The sequence below is a fragment of the Oryx dammah genome, unplaced genomic scaffold, assembly GCF_014754425.2.
Source record: "Oryx dammah isolate SB20612 unplaced genomic scaffold, SCBI_Odam_1.1 HiC_scaffold_26, whole genome shotgun sequence".
NCBI lineage: Eukaryota > Metazoa > Chordata > Mammalia > Artiodactyla > Bovidae > Oryx > Oryx dammah.
In genome coordinates, this window is record NW_024070210.1 from 46,713,602 (window position 1) to 46,740,162 (window position 26,561).

General features: G+C 37.6%; 1 protein-coding gene across 1 annotated transcript in view; it reads left to right on the forward strand.

Annotated features, from left to right (window-relative positions):
- Positions 1-26,561, forward strand: part of UNC13C (unc-13 homolog C) — a 692,819-nt gene that overhangs the window by 373,952 nt on the left and 292,306 nt on the right. Inside the window, exons 15-16 of the mRNA XM_040226553.1 lie at positions 12,903-13,059; positions 26,051-26,119. Of these exons, the coding sequence (XP_040082487.1) occupies positions 12,903-13,059; positions 26,051-26,119 (226 nt within the window). The remainder of the gene's footprint in view (positions 1-12,902; positions 13,060-26,050; positions 26,120-26,561) is intronic.

Sequence of the window (26,561 nt, forward strand, 5' to 3'; positions counted from 1 at the left end):
AGAAGAATCATCCATCCTTCAACTTACCACTTTTATTTTTCTACTACCTTTTTAAGTTAAGTAAACAATAAAAATATTTTTGAATGCCTTTTTGGTATCTAGTGACTTTCAGGTCAATTTGGATCTTAACATATTTAAAACACCGTGAGACAAAGTCTCTGCTTACATTGGAAATACTCTGAAGCAGAGGTTGGCAGTTTTTTTGTATGGGTGTGAAAGGCCAGAGAATAAATATTTTCAGTTCTGTGCGTCCTACAGTGTCTGTGACAGCTGCTCAATTTTGCATTCCTAGTGCAGAAACAGTGTAGATACTAAGTAAACAAAATGGCATGGCTGTGCTCCAATAAAACTCTATTTTAAAAACAAAAGCCATCAGCTGGGTTTGGCTGTGTACTTTTACCAATTGCTAGCTTCTCATCGAAAGAGCAAGAGTAAGGTAGATAAACATAAGAGAAAAGAATACCTGCTTTTTGTGAGAGAAATTGACAAATGAACTTTGACAGTAACAAAATGTGGTACATTATATCTACCGATGGTTACACATTTGATTTGATGTTGATATTTTTATTTATTAAATGTTTCTTTTAACATTGACCAAGGTGACATTTCTCTTGGTTTAACAAAACTTTAGACAGGCTTCTTTATGCCTCTAGGCCCGGGGTCTCCCCCTCACCTTGGCTCTTACAGAATCTGAAAAGTCTAACCTCAGAGACCCCTGCCTTCCCTTTCCTCAGAGCATTTATTTTAGAAAACTTACTATTTTTTTTCTCTGTCCCTTTACGATATAAAAAAATTTAAATCTCTTGCCAGTTTTTCAAGCCAGGACCAACTTTTTCATGTACTTGGGAGCCATCTCTTTAAAGTGTCCTCATAGTACTTAGATATAAAGAACACATTTGAGTCAGCCCTAATGAGGTATATGTACCTAGAGCCTATTATACACAGTGAAGTAAGTCAGAAAGAGAAAGCCAAATATTGTGTATTAACTCATGCATATGAAATCATCAGTACCATCTTTCTAGATTCTATACGTTGATATAAAATACCCTCTTATTTTTAAAAACACAAAATTAAATTCAGCTTCAAGAAAAAAACATATGACCTCTCTATATAGTAAGGATACTTATGCATTTTGGAAAGGATAAAACTGCTTAATTCTCTGCACTTCCCTAGACACCATTAAATCAAAAAAATCTAATCACAATTTCTCTTGCTATTTAAAGCCCCTCTATGTTTAGTCAGGTCCCCAGGTAACTTCATAATCTTACTGTTTTATTAGAGTTTGTTTGGTTTCTTTCAAGAATACTCCCATTTCTTTGAAGATGGATTTGGGGCACAAACAAATAAAGAGAAAGTATGTATTAAGTCAGAGAGTCTGGTTATACATTATTAAATTTTCCTTTTACATATTTCTCATCATAATAAGGAGCCTGAATCTATTTTGCTGGTAAATAACCTAAACATTAATACCAAACTTTCCAGTCCTCCAAGGTACCTCCTGCTTACTGCAAATGTTCTTTCCTTTTACCACAGAACATTAGCTATGAGGGCACAGTGTATTAGACCCATTTGTTGCAAAAAAAAGTCTATCTTTTGTTTTGGAGCATTCATGAGAAGGAGGAAAGGGATTACAATTTTCCTATTTGGACAAGTGATTGATCAAGGACCTGGAGGATTTGTTCCCACATGGTAAATGCAGCCATCCATCTAACGGAAAAGCAATTTTCCAATTTGTGACAGTAAGAGTGAGAGTCTGTTCCCTTTTTCAAAGGGGCACGCTATTCCACATGTTTAGCATGAGGCTAGGCATAAAACCTGTTTTCATCATTTGGGGAGTTTTAGAATTTTTTTTCATCTATTTATTCAAACATATGTTTTTAATAATGTTCTGGCAGACCAACTGTTCACCCTTGAACACAATTAAGAGAATTTCATGTCAAGCATTAAGGAATAAATTGTCCTCTAGAGGTGATTTCTGTCAAACAAATACATTTTAATTGAGTGTTTAATTTGAGCCTTTCATTTATTTTAAAATGAAACCCATTATGTCTCCCAAAATTTTAGATTCTATTAGATTATAGTCATGCCTCTATAGTACCGATAAGAGAAAAGCACTGGTTTGTTTTTTTTTAACCTTAGTATGCTTAACAAATAACCTGCACTTTGGTACTGGTCATCCTAATCTAATTCATATTTGGACCAGAGCTGTTGAGATACACTTTACTTTAAAGTCACTAGTCATTATAGCTGTTTGAGCTATGAGCCTGCTTTCTAAAGAGAGTGCTGCTTAATTGAATCATCGATTCATTTTAAAAATATTTATTGAGTGCCTATTATATGCCAAAAGTTTTCTAGGCACTGAGAATATATCAGCAAGCAAGAAATTAAGGTCCAGTTTCTCATGAAGTCACTTTCCAGAAGATGTAATTCATTATCTGATAGACACTCTCTGAGCATCTAAGTGCAAAGGCTTGTATAGGACAGCGGAAATATGGCAATATCACTTCATCCCCTGTGAGGGAGAAGAGGAAGAATAAATTACTTAATAACAAGAGAGTATAATGAAGGCATGATTGTGTGCTGTAAGTGTGTACACATGGAGGGACCATTCCAGGCACAGCTGAGGAAATGTTTCGGATAAAGCTGAGAGGCAGGCAGCATGAGGCTGTCATGCTTACGTACTCTTCAGCTTCCATCATTCCTCTAAACGATATGCATTTCATGCTTTCCTGTCCCTCCCCACTGGCCTGGTACTCAAACTGTCCATAATTGAGCTCAAGCAATCCATACTATTTATGAAAAGCTATGATGCTTTTGGCCAAAGGAGAAGTGATCTTTAAAGGTTTGAGCTCCTCATTACTGATAATGATGAGTAAAATTATTGAAATGCATGCTAGTCTGAATTTTTAAGAGCAAATGTGATAGGTATTATTTTGCATGCATGCTAAGTTGCTTCAGTTGTGTCTGACTTTTTGCAACCCTATGGACTATAGCGCACCAGGCTTCTCTCTCTCTCTGAGATTCTCCAGGCAAAAATACTGGAGTGGGTTGTTGCCATGCCCTCCTCCAGAGAATCTTCCCAACCCAGGAATCAAACCCACATCTCTTATATCTCCTGGATTGGCAGGAAGGTTCTTTACCACTAGCACCACCTGGGAGCCCATGAATATTATTTTAGTGTATTTCAGTATATTTCTAACGTTAGGAATATAGGTAGTCTTTCCTTTCATCTTCCCTGGTAGCTCAGATGGTAAACAATCTGCCTACAATGCAGGAGACTTGGATTCAATCCCTGGGTTGGGAAAATCCCCTGGAGAAGGAAATGGCAACCCACACCAGTATTCATCCTTGGAGAATTCCATGGCTAGGGGAGCCTGGCAGGCTACAGTCCATAAAGTTGCAAAGAGTGGGACGTGACTAAGTGACTGATACACACTTCCTTTTGTCTGTCTTTTGTCTATTCCTTTTGTCTTATATTGCTCCTCTGAAATCTCTTCAAAGACTCTAAGAATCACTGCATTTTGGTGCTTCTTTCCAATGATTCTGCTCTAATTTTCATAATTGATTTTTCAATCTTTTCTATCAAAAGCATTTCCCATTCTCTGAAACCATAAGATGGGTGTGATTAGGGACTATGCTATGCTACTTGTCCATGCTCAGTCATGTCTGACTCTTTGAGACCCTATGGACTGTAGCCCACCAGGCTCGTCTGTCTATGGGATTTCCCAGGCAAGAATACTGGAGTGGGTTGCCATTTCCTCCTCCAGGGCATCTTCGGGACGCAGGGATCAAGCCCTGGTCTAATGCATTACAGGCAGTTTCTTTACTGCTGAGTCAACAAGTAAACCTGTGATTAAGGGCAATGGTCGATAAAAAGACACGTGAGTTAGATGATTGTCTTATTTTCATCAAAACAATAGCAAGTGAGCTGAATCCAGATTTATTTGAAATCCCTGTCAGGAAGATCCCTGGAGAAGGAAACAGAGACCAACTGTTGCAAATCCAAGAGGTTCCAAAAGGGTTGCACATGATTTAGCAACTAAACAACAACAATTTCCTAATATTTTCTCAAATAGTGTTTTGAATGGTTGATAGTGGTGTAACAGTTGTGTCAACTGAAAAAATACCAGTAACTATCTCATTATAAGCAATTTAAGCATCATTTTGGAGTTTGTGACTTTTAACTTTCCCCACGGCATTGAAATTCCATTTATTAAATTGGTTTGACACTAAGCCCATTTTCTTACAAAAGCAGTGAAGTCTTTTTAGCATTATTAATCCATTGTTTCTAAATCATGTCTTCCTGGGGAAATAAACATTTTGAGAGATTACTCAGTAGTAATTTTGACCTATATTATTTGAAAATGGGCTGTTTGAGGGAGTGGTTTGCTGTAGAGATATACTGTCATTTTATTTTATTTATTTTTTCTTTTTTAAATATAAATTTATTTATTTTAATTAGAGGTTAATTACTTTACAATATTGTATTAGTTTTGCCTTACATCAACATGAATCTGCCACAGGTATACACATGTTCCCCAATGTTCATCGCAGCACTGTTTATACTGTCATTTTAAATTGCTAATTGTGCCTATAATCCTGTTCCCGCTCTTCCTCCTCCCCCTGGAAATAATTTATGTAGTATTAGAATGGCAGCCTTAAAAGGAAATCATTTTCAAGGCAATGGTGGTGGTTGTTCCCTCACTCAGTTGTCTGATTCTTTGGGACCCCATGGCCTGCAGCACACCAGGCTTCCCTGTCCTTCACTATCTCCCTGAGTTTGCTCAAACTAACGTTCATTGAGTCAGTGATACCATTCAACCATCTCATCCTCTGTCATCTCCTCCTTCTCCTGCCTTCAGTCATTCCCGGCATCAGGATCTTGAGTCAGCTCTTCAAATCAGGTGGCCAAAGTATTGGAGCTTCAGTTTTAGTCCTTCCAATGAATCATCAGGACTGATTTCCTTTAGGGTTGACTGGTTTGATTTCCTTGCTGTCCAATGGACTGTCAAGAATCTTCTCCAACACCACATTTCAAAAGCATCAACTTTGGCACTCAGTCTTCTTGATGGTTCAACCCTTACAGCCATACATGACTACTGGAAAAACCATGGCTTTGACAAAAGGGACCTTCGTAGACAAAGTAATGCCTCTACTTTTTAATATGCTGTCTAGGTTGGTCATAGCTTTTCTTCCGAGAAGCAAGCATCTTTTTATTTCATGGCTGCAGTCACCATCTGCAGTGATTTTGGAGCCCACGAAAATAAAGTCTATCCCTGTTTCCATTTTCCCCCATCTATTTGCCATGAAGTGATGGGACCTGATGCCATGATCTTAGTTTTCTGAATGTCAAGTTTAAAGCCAGCTTTTTCACTCTCCTCTTTCACCTTTATCAAGAGGTTCTTTAGTTACAAAATTTTTGCTTTCAGGCATTTAGGGTGATGTCATCTGCATATCTGAGATTATTGATATTTCTCCCAGAAATCTTGACTCCAGCTTGTGCTTCATCCAGCCTGGCATTTCGCATGATGTACTCTGCATGTAAGTTAAATAAGCAGGGTGACAATATACAGCCTTAACCTATTCCTCTCCCAGTTTTGAACCAATCCATTGTTCCATATGCAGTTCTAACTGTTGCTTCCTGACCTGCCCACAGATTTCTCAGGAGCCAAGTAAGGTGATCTGGTATTCCCATCTTTTGGTTAATTTTCCACAGTTTGTTATGATCCACACAGTCAAAGGGCTTTAGTGTAGTCAATAAAGTAGTTTGTTTTTCTGGAATTCCCTTCTTTTTTCTATGATCCAAGAGATGGTGGCAAGTTGATCTCAGGTTCCTCTGCCTTTTCTTAATTCAGGTTGTACAACTGGAAATTCTCAGTTCACATACTTTTGAAGCCTAGCTTGGAGGATTTTGAGCATTACCTTGCTAACATGTGAAATGAGCACAATTGTACAGTAGTTTGAATGTTCTTTTGCATTGCTGTCTTTGAGACCGGAATGAAAACTGACCTTTTCCAGTCCTGTGGCCATTGCTGGGTTTTCCAAATTGGCTGGCATATTGAGTGCAACACTTTAACAGCATCATCATTTAGGATTTGAAATGACTCAGCTGGAATTCCATCATTTTCACTAGCTTTGTTCTTAGTAATCCTTCCTAAGGCCCATTTGACTTCACACTCAAAGATGTCTGGCTCTAGATGAGTGATCACACCATTTTGGTTATCCAGGTCATTAAGACCTTTTATGTACAGATCTTCTGTGTATTCTTGCCACCTCTTCTTAATATCTCCTGCTTCCGTTAGGTCCATACCATTTCTGTCCTTTATTGTGCCCATTTTTTTTTCATGAAATGCTCCCTTGATATCTCTAATTTTCTTAAAGAGAATTATAGTCTTTCCCATTCTATTGTTTTCCTTTATTTCTTTACATTGTTCGCATAAGATGGTTTTCTTATCTCTCCTTGCTATTCTTTGGAACTCTGCATTCAGCTGGGTATATATTTCATTTTCTCCTTTGCCTTTTGCTTCTCTTCTTTTCTCAGCTCTTTGTAAGCTCTCTCAGACAACCATTTTGCCTTGTTTCAAGTCTTCTTCTTGGGGATGTTTCTGATCACTGCCTGTTATACAATGTTATGAATCTCCATCCATAGTTCTTCAGGCACTCTATCTATAAGATCTAATCTCTTGAATCTATTTTTCACCTGCACTATATGAGGGATTTGATTTAGGTCATACTTGAATAGCCTAGTGGTTTTCCCTACTTTCTTCAATTTAATTCTGAATTTTGCAATAAGGACCTCATGATCTAAACCACCATCAGCTCCCCATCTTGTTTTTGCTGAATATATGGAACTTCTCCATCTTTGTAAAGAATATCATCAGTCTGATTTCAATATTGACCATCTGGTGATGTACATGTGTGCAGTCATCTCTTGTGTTGTTGGAAGAGCATGTTTGCTATGACCAGAGCATTCTCTTGGCACAACTCTGTTAATCTTTGCCCTCCTTCATTTTGAAATCCAAGGCCAAACTTGCTTGTTCTTCCAGGTATCTCTTGACTTCCTACTTTTGCATTCCAGTCCCCTATGATGAAAAGGACATCTCTTTCTTTTCTTTTGGCATTAGTCCTAGAAGATCTTGTAGGTCTTCACAGAACCTTTCAACCTCATCTTCTTTGGCATGAGTGGTTGAAGCATAGACTTGGCAATGATTAGAGGCAAGAAAGTTTGCCTTGTCAGTAACCCTGCATAAAGAATGGGCGCACACAAACTGAGAGGCAAATACTGCCAAATTTGCAGTATACTTGCAAATACTACAAGACCATGTAGAAGTCTGTTAGCTGAAAACTCTCCAAGTGCAAAGGATGCCACAGTATAACTCCCCTGCCCCCTACTTCCTGGCCATCTCAACTATCCATTTGTGCTGATGAATCAAATGTTGTTGGTAGGGAAAATAATGTGTATGACTAGGCTGGATGTGTTCTCTGTATTCAGAGATTCATAGCACATTAGAGACTATAAGAATTAGATCTTCTCATAGCCTTTTGATTTTACAGATGGATTGACTGAATCTACAAGTGAGAAAGTTACTTTTCTGAGGTCACAGCCTGAACTAGGTTTAGAATGAATCATCTCTACGCCATTGTACCTATAACTCTTAATTGGCCACTGATTATCCCTCCCTAGCCCAACCACTTTCCTCCACATACCGAAAAAAAATAAAAAGCTTTTTGTTGACTATTCCTGCAAGATTTCTTAGAAAGTTAGCCATTACCCTAATGAATATCTTTACTTCTTTGAAGTTCATCTCTTTTTTATTTTTGTCTTTCACTCATCTAAAAATTATACTTTGATGCATACTATAACCTATATGATATTGGCTGCCTAACCATTTATCAATTAGGGTTAAAAGTGAAGGTGAAAATGAAAGTTCAGTATAGATTATTGTTTTGATACCAACAGCTACTGTCTTTAACTTACTGTACTTATAGTCATAGTTTCTAAAGAAGTACAGGTATTTTTACCAGCTAGGTAAAATATTATATTTCTTAGAGTGACTTGGAAATTCTCTTTCTGGGTTTCAGTGTCAGCATTTCCTTTTTAGTTAATATCAAATGCTTAAACTTTTAATCCTGGTATTCCAACTGATTGTTTGAGTAACTAGTTCTGAAGAACATTTTAATATAAATTCCAAAAGGTGACAACTTCTTTCTAAGTGTTTTATCTTTAATTGTTAGGTATATTGAGACATGTTCAATGAAGTTCTGACCAAATTTAGGAGGGTCATATTTATGACTTTGATCTATTTCCCATATAAAAAACAACAAAAATTTTGTTGTTTATAATTTTAACCAGCTGACAAGAAGAGCACCATAGTAATGCTAATTTGATATTGAAACTGGTATAAAAATCTAATGGGATGAACAGTATTATTTGGTGAAATGTTAACTTTTCCTCTTTGCCCTTTGATTTTTCACATCTTTACCATTTTCACCCCTATATTTTCCATTCGAAGTTATGAGACATCATTTTATTAATATCTTTAAAATTAATTCTTGATATTTATTTTTAATTTTTATTGGGGTACAGGTTACAATGACATTAATTTCAGGTGTACAGCAAAGTGAATCTGTTATTCATATCCATACATCTACTCTTTTTTAGATTCTTTTCCAAGTACTGAGTAGAGTTCACTGTGCTATACAGTAGGTCCTTATTAGTTATCTATATTATATACATTGTACTGTGTGTGTGAATCCTGTTCTCCAAGTAATATATTTTATTATAAAACTGACTTCTATTTCTTAGTAATTTTATAGTATTTTTTTGCATTTACTCAATCAGAAATTAGCTCTATGATACATTTTGAACCAAAAGATTATTTTATGGATGATTTGTTTAACTTCATCCATAAAAACCTTATTTAATGATACTGTAAATATAGGTTATGCAGTTTTACATTGTATACTTGAAAAGTTTTACTGTTTTATTAAAAAAAGAAAAATATAAAGAAAAGTTAACCTTAGTCAAACAAAATTTAAAAGGAGTTGTATTACTTTGTTTCTTATTGGTGCTAAAAGTTACATAAAGACTTATAAAAATCAACAATAGAGCAAAAGTTGAATTAACATTTAAAATATGTATGTATTATATTTTTCCAATTAGGGCAATAAAACATGCTAATGGTAAAGTGTTTTTAAAAATACAAGATATGTTTTTTAATTACAAAAATATGTAGTGCCACACAGAGACAACATTTTGACCATTTTAGTTAATAGTATTTCCTATCAAGTTCTTAGTTATTTTTGCTGTTTAAGTGTGTGTGCTCACGTGTGTATGTGGCGATAATAACATGCATGGATGTTTGCATCCTGCTTGTTTGGCAACTTACGGGATCCTTGAAATCGTATTTGTAAACCACTAGGGTGTTACCAGTATCCACCTGCAGATCGTATAATGGTAAGTGATTCTTCAAAAATGTTCCCTCCGTGCTATGGCTTTATTCAAATGCCATGTGCTTTTAGATTGAGCAAAGATTTTTACGTGCTTCTATTGGTGGGCTCTGTGGAAGAGCCAGATGCCTTTTCTGGATAATGTAAACAACCTGTGAATTCTTGTCTTGCTAGAGCATAACGTCAAAGGCTGTATTTAATCTCCAGGGTGTACTATTCTCCGTGTTTTTCCAGCCCTTTCTTCTAAGTAGCTTCAAACCCCATTGCCTGCCCCCTGTTGTTCAGGCTGTATTGCAGTCGTGGGAGCTGTGTACTCTTTAATGGGTATAGACTGAGAAGGTGTGGGAAATGAGAGGCAGCTTCACTGCCTTGGGAAGCCATTTACCGTGGAATAGGAAGGTGAATAACAGCCTTGCTGGCCAGCAGCCTAGGGCTCACATTTCTGATAAATATCCTGCCGTTTCTTCCTTAGTCAGGTTAACAGTTTAAGAGTTTAGACACTAGTTACTCACTGAATATCTCTCAGTCTATTCAACTGCTGTAAGCTTAGGCAAAATCCCTCCCAGATATAGGAAGAGCTTTGACTGCCACACATGATTTGTAGCACTGGTATGATTTCATATCCTTTTTTGGTTTTTGTGGCTATTTCTACAGGAGATCAGAATAGATCATGTACAGCTGGCTACCTCCCATCACACCCCACAAATCATCTCAGTTACATTTGAATCAGGAGGTAAAATATTTCTGTCAGGTCACTAAGATGAATGCATGCCTAACGCTCCGGAAAATTTAAAATACTGCTCTCAGGGTACCAATTATAAGCAGAATACAATTCACCTTCAGAGTTGTGATCATTATGGCATTAACTGCTATGCACTTCAACTCAGTGTTCACAGATCAGTTGGATGTTGTAATAAACTGTCATACTCAAAGTAACCAAGCACACATCCTATACTCTAACTCTCCTTAAATACCGGTAACTCATACTGCTTTCACTTGGTTTCATTAAACACTTAGTGACCAGCTCCTGTGTACAAGAAACCATTATGCTAGAGATGAACTGGATGAAATGACAACTAAGTGTTCTGGAAGCAACAGATACATACACAATATATAATACACAATATTAGAGAGGGAGGAGAATAAATTAAGAGGTCACCGTGGTGGTTGAGAGAGATGCTTCTGAACTTGCATTGCCTGAACTCTAATCCTTAATTACCTTACTTGCTCTGTGACCTTAGGGAGAAAAAAAATCAGAAAAGGAAAATCTATTTGATTACAACAAGTACAGAGGGGGAATGAGACTTTAGAAGCACTGGAAAAAAAAACAAAAAACACAACATTCCTAAGGCTCCCTGGTTTACCTGGTGTTCTTGTGCTATTCTTGGCAGAAACAGCGACTTTCCACCTGGTATTCATACTTCCAGAGGTCACTATACATTTTCAGATATATCATGGCTAAACTCCAGTTCACAGTTGTTTTGTTAGGAAATTCAGATTTTAGATAAATATTTGAGGTTTTTCTATTTGGGAGATAAGAAACAGTGTGATTCTGTGATTTTTATATTATCTCAAGGTGCAAAATATTTTGTTACTTCTGACTGTGGTATGTGAAGTGCTTAGTCATATTGAGTTCAGGGCAGAAAGGTCATTTTTTGCTTCTACATCCCCTACATTGTTTTTCTGCTTCCAATACCTACTCTTTTCAATCCATCTTTACACTTCAGAGTCATCTTCCCAGATTCACCTGATGGTATCACTTCCCGCTGCAGGAATTTCAGCCAACTCCATAAACTGCTTAGCTAAAGATCAATAAAATATGGTCTCGATCCATTTTTCCTTGATCATTTTCTGCTACTTTCTCACTTTCCATCCTCTCTCCTCTTGATGCAACCCCCAGTCACTCCACTAACACTGATTTTGTTATAGTCATACAATGTTTGTCAAGTCCAATAGTTATTTTAGGTTCTTATCAAAGAGTTGGACACGACTGAGTGACTAAACTGAACTGAAGACTCTTTCAATGCACCTATCAGCATCAGTCATCCTTAACCCTTCAAATCTCCTATTCCATGGGTTCCCTAATTGCACTGGCCTAGCCTTCCTTTATCCTATCATTTTAAATTTTATCTCAGCCCTAGAATTCACTTATTTTTCTTCCTATTTAATCTCCAGGGTATACTATTCTCTGGGTTCACTACTAATCTCCAGGGTTCACTATCTGTTGGTATTTCCCAGGTTCCATTTCCTGACACTGTTCATTCTACTTGACTTCCCTGGATAACCTTATCCATTCTCATGGTTTTGAAGTGATCCCCAGATTGAAGTGTTCAGCCCAGGTCTCCAACAACCTGGTGGACGTCCTTACATGAAAGCTCTACAGGTGCCTTAAACTCAACTGAATGCATAATCCCCACCTTAATTCCCTTTCCTCTTTCTAGTTCTAGGCTCACTTGGCAGAAGCATCATTCACCTAGTCACCCAAACTAAAGACTTGGAATGTAACCACTTCTCTTTCTTCTCTCTCATTCATCAAGAACTGAGTCCTAACAGTCTTTTCTCTCAAAATTCAGAGATGCCTAAGTGGTAGACAAATTGAGGGCAAAATGGGATCAGATTATGTACTGAAAATTTCTTTATTCCATGGATGTTTTATCTTTTCACTTTTATCACAAACTGTGCTTTCAATTTTTAAGTCTTTTGTTAGAATTCAAATGAAACAGGTTTTCCTGAGAGAAGTTACAGAACTGAATACTTGATGCTTCTGATGTCTGTAAATGATACTATTATTCAAGGTTTAAAAGAAATGATCTTTAAGCATAAAGCTGGCATAATTTAATTTGTCTTCACTGTTCATTTGTTTGCTTAATTAAATCCAGGATTTAGCAAAATCTCAGAAAATAAAACTGCTTATGGAAACTACTCCTTAATGACAAAAGCTCGCAGACTGGACTCAGGTCAGATGTTAAGTTGACTTGTTTAATCATTGTGCAATGAAAGGAGGGAAAGGAGGGCTTCCTGTTTACCTGATTGATGTGAGAAGAATGCAAGTGTGGAAGAACATTCTGGTTGTAATACAGCACTCCAGGAACTAAAATCATTAAGGACAGAGTTGCCAGAGATGATAGACTCCTGGATGATTGCTTTTCGACAGTGTGAGATTCCACTGGAAATAGCACTTTTTGTGTGTACACACAGCACTCTCCAGTTGAAAGAAATTATGCACATGTCCCTGTGACAAATCACATTCTAAATAAACCACTTCACATTTGTGAATGAGAAATTTTTAAAAGGCTGGAATTGCATTCTCTTTCACTTAGGGACTGTAAGAGTTTTCTCTCCTTTTCACAGATATAGTCGAGGAATTGTTTAATTGCTGATGTTAGAGGATATGCTTCTAGGTGAATTAATTAGGTTCCGTTTTTAAAGTGCTTACTGTTTTTGCCTTCCAGGCATTTTTCCTGTCTGTCTTCTAAATACATGTGCCCCGGTGTCCCTGCTGTAATGAGCACCTTGCTGGCAAATATAAATGCTTTCTATGCTCACACAACCATTTCAACAAATGTGCAAGTTTCTGCCTCAGATCGATTTGCTGCTACCAACTTTGGAGTAAGTATTATTTTTTGAACTAAAAATTTCTCATAACTTATTAGAGTTAGATTTTCAAGGAGTTTTGGATTCCACATATCTTAGAATGTTGCTGCAGAATATACATCTTTGGAAGAATCTCTTAGTGCATGCTCATTCGCTCAGTTGTATCCAATTCTTTGTGACCCTGTGAACTGTAGCCCACCAGGTTCCTCTGTCCATGGGATTTCCCAGACAAGAACACTTGAGTGGCTTGCCATTTCCTTCTCTAGGAGATCTTCCTGACCCAGGAATCGAAGCAGAGTCTTTCTTTACCACTGAGTCACCAGGAAAGCCCTTGTCTCTTAGTATGATTGACTAAAGTTTAAAGTCTGACAGTCAGTAGGCATCTTCATTAGATTAAATCTTCATATATGTAATGGCTTTTCCAATGGAGGAAAACATATTTTATAATAGAGTAGTAGAATTTATAGGAAACTTCCCCATGCATGCAAATTTTCAGATAGTGTTCCCTGGTAAATGTGAGCTCAGTTGGGTTCTCTAGAGCCTTTTGGGCTCCATTTACACTTCTTATGGATTTCTACTGGTACTAATGGATAAGGACATATTATCTAAGTGAAAATGAAAAAGTGTTAGGTGTATAAAGAGACTGAGAAAACTATCTGTACCTAATTAAGACTGTCCACCTGATATATTCAAATGCATTTAATAACATGTTGAACAGTAAAAATGCAGGATCCTAAGGAGTCTCAAGTATTTAGCCGTTGTATCTGACGCTGGAACCCATTCTCTATAAGCATAATGAAATTGAAATTGACAAGATTGGAAATAAGATATAAATTTATGGTAACCCCAGTAAAGTGATAAAGATCTAAACTGAGAGTTGGTGGAGATGGATTGGAAAGAAAAATTCCAGAGCTTTTCAGAGCATAGACTCAACAGTTCTTTGTGTCGTTAGGCATGTGAACAATGAGGAGAAGGGAAAGATGCCTGAAATATTCCCCAGATTTTCACCAGGGCCTTTGGTAGGCAGTAGCTCTCTCTCAATAACCATGTAAGACAAGTTGTTTGTGGAGGAAACTAAGATCCATTGTAGGAAAGTGGTTTCCATGACACCATTGTTTCTCTTCTCACTGCACTTCCAAATTGGTTCACTGAATAGATTTTTATTATCGATTGTGTTGTTAGAAGTCATATTTGGAGGTATGTGTCATACAGTAGAAACAAATGAGACCTAACAAATAAAAGGTTGTAAAGCACTGCTCTGTCTACTCTTTCCTTGTCCTTTACGTCTAAAAGAAAGTGCGTGGGAAATGTGTGAGATCACTTGGAAGGAATTAAAGGAAAAGGTAATTATTATTTATTGACAAATCAAAATAAATACTGATAGAAGAGGACACTTTCTGGGTTAGGAGTCATGGAGTTTGAGTGTGTATTCAAATTTAGCAAGTCAGTTCGGTCATTTAAGCCTCAGTATCTCAGTACATTCAGTGAGGATAGAAAGTTTTGCTCTAACATGTTTCTCAAGTTTAATATGGAAATCAAATGAAGATAAGCTACTTTTTAAGACTTCAAAGCTCTCTCTAAATATAAGGTATGAAGATTTCATCTCTCCTGGACTACCTACAGTATATACAATACAACATCAGCTACTTTTGTTAGACAGGTTGACTCTTGTAAGAGCTGGCACCAAAGAAAACTCCCTAACCAGCTCAACAAAATACTGTTATGGCCATTACCAGATCACAGAATAGTTTTTGTTATAAAAACCACATCTTGATAACAATATTCATTGTCTTGGGATTTTACCTATAACATAAAGCATTTGGTGTTATGAAATTGTTTTGCTTTTAATATTATGCCTGGGTATACTGTAGAGAATAAGCCAATCTTGTGGAACACTGAGCCTGTCTACCTCTGAGAAAAAGCTGTGTTTATATGATTAATTTCCACTGTAAAAACTACCTGGAGGAAAATGAGATAGCATGCTTCATGCTGACCCAAAGAAGAGGAGCCAAATTGATTTCACTACTTTGTAGTGTTCTAGTGGCAACATAATTATTAGAAAGTTCATTTTGTAAATCAAATAATTTATAGAAGATGGTCAATAAGAAGTCTTTTTTCAGACTACATCTTGATAACTTGGTGATTTGATACATAAATTTGGCTAGATTTTTCTCTGCCTATTGAAAAGAATCCACTTTGCTCAGGAAAATACATATACAAAAGTATAACATTCCCCGAATCCACTTGGCCTGAAGTTCTTATTAATCTGATTTCTGAAGCTGATACTGTCAGCTGTGACTCAGATTGAAACACCGTTATAGAGCTCCTTTTTTATCTTGCCCAAAGGTGTAATCTAGACACATTTAATCTTAAAAAAAAGGAAAAAAGAGTGGAAAAGATTTCTTACCTATAAGGATTGTAAAACAAACATATATTTAAGAAAAGAAAATCACTACTCTTCCAAATCCAGATTTTTTGTGTGCAGTGCTATTTAAAGTCATGGTTTAGATGAATAAAGTGAAAACTATAGAACACATGTGTGTGAAGAGGAGGGGCAAGCAAAGTTCGCTGAGAAAAATTGTTAGACAAATTGGGTAAAAAAGATAGTAAAAACCTGACATTATGAAAGACAAGGTAAAAATATTTTAAGAAAAGAAGAGTGTATTGCTTTGTCAACTGTTGGAAAAAGTCCAAGTAAGGTCCAGAAAGAAATGAGGTTTGGCTGTTAGGAGGTCATTGCTAAGTGAAGTGGCTGAGATTGAAGCCTAATTTCTTAGAAATCCTCAGTGAATGGCGGGTATGAATACTGGTATAAATTAGGGTTTGTTTATTCCCTAAAATATAATGCAATCATTTAAAAAATCAAGTTTTTTTTTTAATTTCAGTAACTTAAAAATCAAGCTTTTAAAGGAACATGTATATAATTGAGCAATGGCCATGAACTAATGACAAATAAAAACATATACATACAAAACTCTGTATATACTCTAATTCTATCTAGCACTGAAAACACACACACGTACATATATGTTCATACATAGTTACTGGTTTAGAAACAACCCTGAAAGAAAATGTACCAAAATGCCAATGGTGCAACCATTTATATATATATATTTTTTTTGGTGTGTGTGTGGTGGGGGGGGGGGCGGCGGGGGTTGTATTTATCTTTATATTAAAGTTGTACATTTTTCTATATTATATTTTTAATTTATATTAATGAAAAAATAGAGAAAATATGTGAGGAAATTGAGACTAATCTGTTAAGCAACTTGAATGAAATGGTAAGAGAGATTGGTTAAGATTGAAAGGCTTTATCATTAAAAAAACATGTTATTTTTACTGTCTGGTAGAGTAGGAGTTTTAGTGTTTAATAAGATAAACTGACTTCCCTGGTGGCTCAGACGCCTACAGTGCGGTAGACCTGGGTTCGATCCCTGGGTCGGGAAGATCCCCTGGAGAAGGAAATGGCAACCCACTCCAGTACTCTTGCCTGGGGAATCCCATGAATGGAGGACCCTGGTGGGCTACAGTCCATGGAGTCGCAAAGAGTCAGACATGTCTGAGCGACTACACTACCACTACTCACTACTGAGATACACTGAGCATATTGATACATTGTTACGACAGGAACTAGCTGCAAAAGTGATGTTGCAATTTATCAGATGGAGCATAAGTGATTCCATAACATTCCAGAGGACAAGTAAACCTGGTCAAGAGGACTGAAGGAGGAACATTCTTTGAAATTGAAAAAAGGACAAGTTCTGCTCTGAAGTTTGAGGAAATGTTGTGTGAATCCTTGCAGAGAATGCTAAGTTTTTGATATAGGAGTGAAAATTTGATGAAGTCAGCATTTCCCTAATTACATAGTTCAGTTCAGTTCAGTCGCTCAGTCGTGTCTGACTCTTTGCGACCCCATGAATCGCAGCATGCCAGGCTTCCCTGTTCATCACCATCTCCCGGAGTTCACTCAGACTCACGTCCATCGAGTCCGTGACACCATCCAGCCATCTTATCCTCGGTCATCCCCTTCTCCTCCTGCCCCCAATCCCTCCCAGCATCAGAGTCTTTTCCAATGAGTCAACTCTTCGCATGAGGTGGCCAAAGTACTGGAGCTTCAGCTTTAGCATCATTCCTTCCAGAGAAATCCCAGGGCTGATCTCTTTCAGAATGGACTGGTTGGATCTCCTTGCAGTCCAAGGGACTCTCAAGAGTCTTCTCCAACACCACAGTTCAAAAGCATCAATTCTTCGGTGCTCAGCCTTCTTCACAGTCCAACTCTCACATCCATACATGACCACAGGAAAAACCATAACCTTGACTAGATGGACCTTAGTCGGTAAAGTAATCTCTCTGCTTTTGAATATGCTATCTAGGTTGGTCATAACTTTTCTTCCAAGCAGTAAGCGTCTTTTAATTTCATGGCTGCAGCCACCATCTGCAGTGATTTTGGAGCCCCCAAAAATAAAGTCTCGCACTGTTTCCACTGTTTGCCCATCTATTTCCCATGAAGTGATGGGACCGGATGCCATGGTCTTCGTTTTCTGAATGTTGAGCTTTAGGGCAACTTTTTGCTCTCCTTTTTCACTTTCATCAAGAGGCTTTTTAGCTCCTCTTCACTGTCTGCCATAAAGGTGGTGTCATCTGCATATCTGAGGTTATTGATATTTCTCCCAGCAATCTTGATTCCAGCTTGTGTTTCTTCCAGCCCAGCGTTTCTCATGATGTACTCTGCATAGAAGTTAAATAAGCAGGGTGACAATATGCAGCCTTGATGGACTCCTTTTCCTATTTGGAACCAGTCTGTTGTTCCATGTCCAGTTCTAACAGTTGCTTCCTGACCTGCCTACAGATTTCTCAAGAGGCAGGTCAGGTGGTCTGGTATTCCCATCTCTTTCAGAATTTTCCACAGTTTATTGTGATCCACACAGTCAAAGGCTTTGTCATAGTCAATAAAGCAGAAATAGATGTTTTTCTGGAACTCTCTTGCTTTTTCCATGATCCAGCGGTTGTTGGCAATTTGATCTCTGGTTCCTCTGCCTTTTCTAAAACCAGCTTGAACGTCAGGGAGTTCACGGTTTATGTATTGCTGAAGCCTGGCTTGGAGGATTTTGAGCATTACTTTACTAGCATGTGAGATGAGTGCAATTGTGTGGTAGTTTGAACATTCTTTGGCATTGCCTTTCTTTGGGATTGGAATGAAAAGTGACCTTTTCCAGTCCTGTGGCCACTGCTGAGTTTTCCAAATTTGCTGGCATATTGAGTGCAGCACTTTCACAGCATCATCTTTCAGGATTTGAAACAGCTCAACTGGAATTCCATCACCTCCACTAGCTTTGTTCGTATTGATGCTTTCTAAGGCCCACTTGACTTCACATTCCAAGATGTCTGGTTCTAGATTAGTGATCACATCATCATGACTGTCTGGGTCGTGAAGATCTTTTTTGTACAGTTCTTCTGTGTATTCTTGCCACCTCTTCTTAATATCTTTTGCTTCTGTTAGGTCCATACCATTTCTGTCCTTTATCGAGCCCATCTTTGCATGAAATGTTCCCTTGGTATCTCTAATTTTCCCAAAGAGATCTCTAGTCTTTCCCAATCTGTTGTTTTCCTCTATTTCTTTGCATTGATCGTTGAAGAAGACTTTCTTATCTCTTCTTGCTATTCTTTGGAACTCTGCATTTAGATGCCTATATCTTTCCTTTTCTCCTTTGCTTTTCGCCTCTCTTCTCTTCTCTAATTACATCACATTACAGCATTTCCTAATCTTCTCTGATTGTCTACAGGTCAAGAAATGTCCAGGTATAAGATAAGGCCTATGATAGAGATGTGCGAACTAGAGGTGGCTGGAAAAGGTTTGGTTAAGCTCCTGAAGGGAATAGAAAGACAAATGTCTCGGGGCCTCGTAAGACAAGTTCCTAGTAAAGCTGAAGGTCTCATTTGGCATCAGGAAGCATAACTCTGTTGTCATAATAATTCATGTGGCTGTGCATTTTCCTCAGAATTTCTCAGCATGCAGATTCTGATATAGTAACAGATTCAGCATAAGGCTGAAATTTTGCCAAAAAAAAAAAAAAAAGAGGCAACAGAAGGTTTAGGCAATCAAAAAAAGTTGATGTGACTCACTGTGGAATCTAGGTTTGATAAATGCAGTCATGATAGTGACAGAGACAAAGGATTTGGGTAGAAAAATAATGCTGCTGCTGTGCTTAGTCTCTCAGTTGTGTCTGACTCTTTGCAACCCCATGGACTGTAGCCCTCCAGGCTCCTCTGTCCATGGGAATTCTCTAGGCAAGAATACTGGAGTGGGTTGCCATGCCTTCCTCCAGGGAACTTTCCCAACCCTAGGATCAAACCCGAGTCTCCTGTGTCTCCTGCATTCCTTACCTGCTGAGCCATTAGGGAAGAGCCATCTTCCATATCTAGGAGAAGACTGTTGAATATTGAGTATAAAACAGTGGTGTCCTAGAGCCAGTCTGTGCCTGCTGACAGACAATGATTGCTGAATTTTAAAGAATATTGCAAGCTGGTTGTTGAATACAGCCATCCTTGAAACTGGAAATATGGAGAGTATTTACATCATAAAAATTGGTAAATGCTAAAAATCAAGGCTTTATTCTTTTGAAGAAATGGTTTTCCAGCACACCCTTGTGTGCAAAGATTGCTGGGAGTCAAGATCAAAGAATTTGATTCAACCAAAACATCTTCATTGGTGTTGAAAACACCATAGGTAGAACAAGAGTTGAAAAAGAAGAATTTCCGTTAGGTGGGAGTCTGTTTTTCAACTCTGAAGAAAATAATTTAGGAACTTTATTTAGTGAGTATTTTCAGACTATAGCCCACCAGGCTTCTCTGTCCATGGGATTTCCCAGGCAAGAATACTGACATGGGTTGCCATTTTCTCCAGGGGATCTTCTCAACCCAGGGATCAAACCCATGCATGTCTCCTGCATTGGCCGGCAGATTCTTTAACACTGAGTCACCTGGGTGGCCTTATCTTAAGACACAAATAGCAAATAAATTATTAGTAAAATTTATGTTTATCTAGCCCTATTTTTTTTTCTTCAGCATAGACACCTTCTTTGACATAGCCAGTGCCCCACAAAACAAATACCCTGCATCACTCATGGAATGGACATGAACTTGGGCAAACTCTGGCAGATGGTGAGGGACAGGGAGGTCAGGTGTGCTGCAGTTCATGGGGTCGCAAAGAGACCAGCACAACTGGGCAACTAAACAGCAACAACAATCCTTTATTATTGCATGTATTCTTTTACTTATTCACTTATTCAAATGCATAATTATGTGATACTTCATGTGAGGCATGATGGTCCTAGAGGGGCTGAAAGATAGATGTTGATCTTTGTACTCTGAGGCTTATGCTCTAATGGGATAGTCAGATAACTGTGTGTGACAACATCCATAAATCACTCCCCAATGGGTGTCAAAGGAGCTCATATTTATAAATGTGCTTTGAGATTGAGGAGGAGAAAGTGATTGATACTCTTCAGAGGCTCATGGAAGCTTGCCAAAAGGAATAGTACTATTAGGGGTGAATAGTACTTTTCAAGTCCAGGAAATAGTAGGGAAACTACCTGAGACTTTGAAGTAAAGACAAGGAGAAGATGCAAAAGTAAGTTAAAAGGGTGTGTAGTGTGCCTACCGAGTAGGGCAGATAGACTAAAAGATGGAAATATAAGAGATTGTTGTGTTGCTGGATTGACATCAGATGACTGAGGGCCTTTAATGCTCACTAAGATATTTGGACTTAATTCTTGAGGAATCATGTAGAATCTGTTCGAATTTCTGACTTAGAAAGTTCACTCTGTAAAGGAAAGTTTGGAGGTGAAAGAGATATATCAGGCAGGGATTCAGCTCTGGTGATGAATGGAAACTAGACTTGTGATGGTGATCCCTATGCAATGTATAGATATGTCAAACTATAACACTGTTCACCTGAAACTTATGTAATAATTTAAAAAGTCAGCTCTTCCCCTTCATCACACAGCCATGTTCCAACATATGTGTTCCTTTTCCAAATCCCTGAGAAACCTGAAATTTCTGATAAAATGACAAGAAATGCTTTCAATCAGAGAAAAAAAGAAAAAAAAGAAAAAACATGATGTCTAAAACAAATTGCAAAAAGAAAAAAAAAGAGAGAGAGAGAAAGGACCTAAGAAAATATTTGAAGAGGTAATAGCTAAAAACTTCCCCAACATGGGAAAAGGAAATAGTCAGCTGAATCTAGGAAACCCAGAAAGTCCCAGGCAGGATAAACCCAAGGAGGAATAGACCAAGATACATAGTAATCAAACTGACAAAAGTTAACAAAGATAAAATATTAAAAGCATTAAGGGAAAAAATGATCAATAATATACAAGAGAACTCCCATCAGGCTATCAGCTGATTTCTCAACAGAAACTCTATAAACCAGAGGGAATGTTTATGTTGATGGAAGGGTACAGTATGTTTAAATTGATGAAAGGGAATAACAACAACCAAGAATACTCTACCCAGCAAGACTCTAGCTCAGATTTGATGAAGAAATCAAAAGCTTTCCAGACAAGCAAAAGTTAAGAGAATTCAACACCACCAAACCAGCTGTACAACAAATGCTAAAGGAACTTCTCTAGGCAGGAAACAAGAAGGAAAAGATCTACAGAAAATAAACCCAGAACAATTAAGAAAATGGTAGTAGGATCATGCTGCTGCTACTTGCTGCTAAGTCGCTTCAGTCGGTCCGACTCTATGCGACCGCATAGACGGCAGCCCACCAGGCTCCTCCGTCCCTGGGATTCTCCAGGCAAGAATACTGGAATGGGTTGCCGTTTCCTTCTCATACATATCAATAATTTTGTTAAATGTAAATGGATTAAATGCACCAACCAAAGACATAGACTGGCTGGGTGGATGAAAACGTGCACTTGTTTGTGTCTGCACTTCCACTTACCATATCACTCTGCTTGACCCCCCAAATTGTATGTAACTATTTTATATTGTTAAGGTAATCATGTTCCCGTTATGGCTTGCGATTGTAATTATCTTTTATTTTTTGTCAGCCTATTGATTGTGAAAACTGATAAACATCTTTTACTATTGTGAAAAAAAAAAAGGAACCTAAAAAAGAAAAGTGCTTTAAAAAAAAAAAAAAATTGGAAGTAAGACTCAGAGTCAAGAAGAAGCCTATCTAAAGTTTAGTCAAACTGAGCAAAACATGAGGCTTTCTTGCTCAGTGGATGATAAGATCTCAGTGCTTTTCAAGTTTGCCTATTAAGTGACTATATACTCTTTGAATTTATGTCATGAATTTATGTCATTTATTAATTACTGTGTCATTGATAGCATTGTTTCATTTGCATTTTATAATTTTATGGTATCCCTGCAAATATCAGTATTAGTCTCAAATCTACAAGGAATGCAAATATGTTTCTAATATATTCATACAGTTAGCATTAATTAAATTATCAAAATTTATCAAAATAGGCTATTCATTAATTCTACTTGAAATGTTTCTGTTCAGCCTAAAGAATGACTGCTTTTGATATCATCTAGAAAATGCTTTCTAGAAAATACAATTTTCTGGTCCAGGTCAGAATACGTTTATCCTATTCTCGTAAATTTTGTAAAAAGTTAAGAGCAGGTTGAACATGCAGCTAGGGCTCATCCCTAGGAAGCTGAATCAAGTGAAGATCCCCCAGAGCTTAAACACCATTAGCTCAGGTAAATCTACCACTGCTTTTGGAGTGAGATACTGAGAAGCAACCAGATTGAGAGAGAAGCTGGGGGTGATGCAGAGGTTCCTTATCACCCTTTACACACCGTGCTTATAATCCTTCCACGATTCCCAGGATCCTAGGGAAACTTACTAAGAGTGTCCTTGTGGGATAACAACTGCCTCCCCCTACTCAAAGTATTCCCTCTTTCCTTGGGTCAAAAGTGGCTCACCAGCTGGTTTTGTATGGCTTATAGTTAAGAATAACTTTTACATTTTTAAGTAGTTTTAAAAAATCAAAAGATAACCATTTTTTCATGCATGAAAATTATATGAAATCTACATTTCAGTATCCATAAGCAAAATTTTACTGGGAAACAACCATGCTCATTTATTTATATATTGTTTGTAGAAACTCTTGTGCTGCAAGGGCAGAGTTTAGTGGTTGTGACAGAGACCACAGAGCTGCAAATACTTACTGTCTGGCTCTTCATAGGCAGTTTGCGGACTCCTGGCCTAGAGTACTCTCGTCAACTAATTAAAACTTAATTTTTGATAACAGATAATGCTTACTGCTAATGTTATAGATTTGGTCCCTACCAAATTCCAGGCATAACGTGGCAGTTTCAGGAATGCGGCATGGCCCTTGGGAAACATTTTTTTAATCACACAGTCTTTTCTTATTTCTCAAATCACACCATGTAGGTAATAGGCCCCCTCTGCTCTCATAAAGCCAATCTCACTCTAGTTAAATAGAAACATGGTAAATAAAATTAAATTTCAAGCTGTCCTGCTGTTTAAAAAATGTCTATGAAAATTCAATCAGCAGAATACTTTTAATTTCATATCATCTGATATTGTTTGGGATTTAGCAACCACAAGCCTGGTGGTTTTCTCTCCAGTTTTCTATTTTCTTTGAATGTAAATTGTCCAGCTGGGCACTGAAGACCTAGGTAGAAAAACCAAATGCATAATCTGTATCAGTCAGAATTTTGTTGAGCTGCATGAAACAGACTAAACAAAGTTAACTCAGTATTTTTTTCCCATGTAACCTAAGTCCAGAGGTGGTAAGGATTTCAGGGCTAATACAACTGCTCAGGATTGCAATGTTTTGAAAGGATGGACAGCCAGAATTAAGGGTGATATGTGGGGGCTCCTAGCTTCCTACCTCATTCTTCTTACCATTTGTTTAGCTTTTATCTTATAGCCTCAGTATATTTGACCTTCTCTTATCTAGTCTGAGTTTAAAGTGGAAAAAGGAGGGACACACAAAGGGCAAATGGAAAGATGGCCTGACAAAGAATTATATGGCAAACACTAATATTATACAACAAACTCTGCAGAACATTCTTTTAGAATCTTTCTAAATAATAATTCACTGGTAATATTTTGGCTAGTTCTGTCTCCTTTAATAAGCTAGTTACATCTTATTGGCCAAAACTTTGCTACATGGCCATTCCTAGAGTAAAAAAAAAAAAGCCTGGGAAGGTAAGTGTTTCATAAAGGACACATTTGACTCTTGAGGTTCTGTTAGTAAGGAAAGGAAGAAGAATGGGTATTGGGCAGATGGCCAGATGAGTTGGTCCCAGTGTGTTAGGGTCACAGCGTGATTGACCAGAGTCATGTCAGCTGTCTTAATGATTCATACCAACCACAGAGGTCGCATAGAGCATTCAGAGACTGACACAAACACATTGCTTTTTATGATCATTGAATGATTAACTACTGTGACCCAAACTGATGATTGTACTGGCTCTTTTGTTTTTCTGTTTTGATTGAGAGTCACTGACCCACATCAGTAGGTGATGAGGGGTTAATAAAGGGTAGTATAGGTCACCTCCTCCCCTAGGAAGGTATGATAGGGCATAAGAAAGAAAAATCCAAGACATTCATTGTGTTTTTTGGCAGCTTTCCTGGAGAATCTTACTTACTTAATAAGATGACAAGCTTCTGGAAGACGTTTCATTTCTTAGGCTCCTTCATTGCCACCACGGGGGTTAGTTAACACAGAAGCCATTCTCGAACTTTGTTCGCTGATGTATAAACCTGATAAAAGGCAGTTTATTCAGAAAATTGAAGTCTCAGCTTAGGAACAATTTATCAATTCCTGTTAATATTCAGCTCATTTCATTAAAATCAGTGACTCCAAGGAATATGAGTTATATATCCCATAAATCTACCTTATATGTGAAACTACTGAGAAAAATTTCTACTTTTGCTAATACAGTATAATGTATTTACAAAATATTAATGTAGGGATAAGCCTTTAATGTCATCTAGCCATCTCCCTATTTTTTTTTTTTCATTTTTGTTTGGAAATCAGGTACTCAGACTGGTTTTTGTCGACCTATAACTTTTTTGTGTGACTTTGGTGGTTTTCACTGTATCTAATTTGTTTAATTTATTTAATCCACACACCTATATCTTTATGATTATTAGCAAAACTACTTAATTCTTATCACCTATCATCTTCAAATCCTTCTCTGAAGAGGTCAGTACAACCCTGAACAATATCAGAGGAAGGCATCAGTAGTTTTTGTTCACCTGATTTTTATACTTTTTTTTTTTAGCACTAAATCATAATTATACTGTAAAGGCAGTCGATCCTTTAAGATTATGAAGTCTATTACCAAAAGGGAAATGCTTTTTGAAATTGATTTTGACAAAAAGAGCAGTTATTCCCACTTTCATAGATGGGAGAACTTGAAAAAACTATGGTTTAATTTTGGAGAGATGGTGTGGCATGTGAGGGTTGTAGGGAGTTGGGTTATATTTTTCTTCCTGACTCATACTACTGTGTTGTCTGGACTCTTTCTAACACAGCTCTCTGGATACTGTCTCATTCATCAGAGAGAGGCAGTGTGACTTACAGAAAGAGTGTGGATTTGGTGTCAGAGACCTGAGCTTGAATCACAGCTATTGCACATTCCAGCTCTATGATCTGGAGAAATAGCTGACAATTTTTGACCTTCCTTCCTATAAAATGGTTTTCTGTGGTGGCTCAGGGGTAAAGAATCTGCCTGCTGATGCAGGAGACAGGGGTTTGATCCCTGGGTTGGGTAGATACCCTGGAGAAGAAAATGGCAACCCACTCCAATATTCTTGTCTGAAAAATCCCACAGACAGGGGATCCTGGTGGGCTACGGTGCATAGGGTCACAAAAGAGGCAAGGCATGAAGACTAAACACCACGCCCTCTATAAAATGGGGACCATAATTCAGACTAGTTTTGTTGTGAGGACTACATTTAGAATGATCATTGATTTCCATTTTCCTATTTTGTGTTTTATTTGTACAGAGGGAAAAATTCATAAAACTACTGGACCAGTTGCATAACTCTTTAAGAATTGACCTGTCAAAGTATAGGGTATGTATAAAATTATTTGCCTAAAGGTAAACTGCTGTACTTGGCTCAGATCACTTCTTGTCATATTGTAGAAAAGTTATCCACTGTGTAAGAGAGAAGTAAAGATAATGATCTTGTGTCCTGTCACAGTCGGCAGGCCTCCTAAATAATCAAATAGACATCCCTTGTCCAGGTACCTCACTCCACTTCAGACTACAACAATACTCTGTGTGTGTGTGTTTGTGTCTGTGTGTATGTACACATATTTCTTTAAATATTTTAATAGTCATCAGATTGAGTGGCCGACTGCTACTTCATGGAGTAGGAGTATGTGGCCCAGGCCTCATCTTGAAAGCTCTCCCTTCTTATGAGACATTCTGCAGATACTTCCTCAGCTTCTGAGACTCCTGATAGTAATGCTTAGTTCACTCCTGGATCAATACAATGTGTGTGTGTGAAGCTG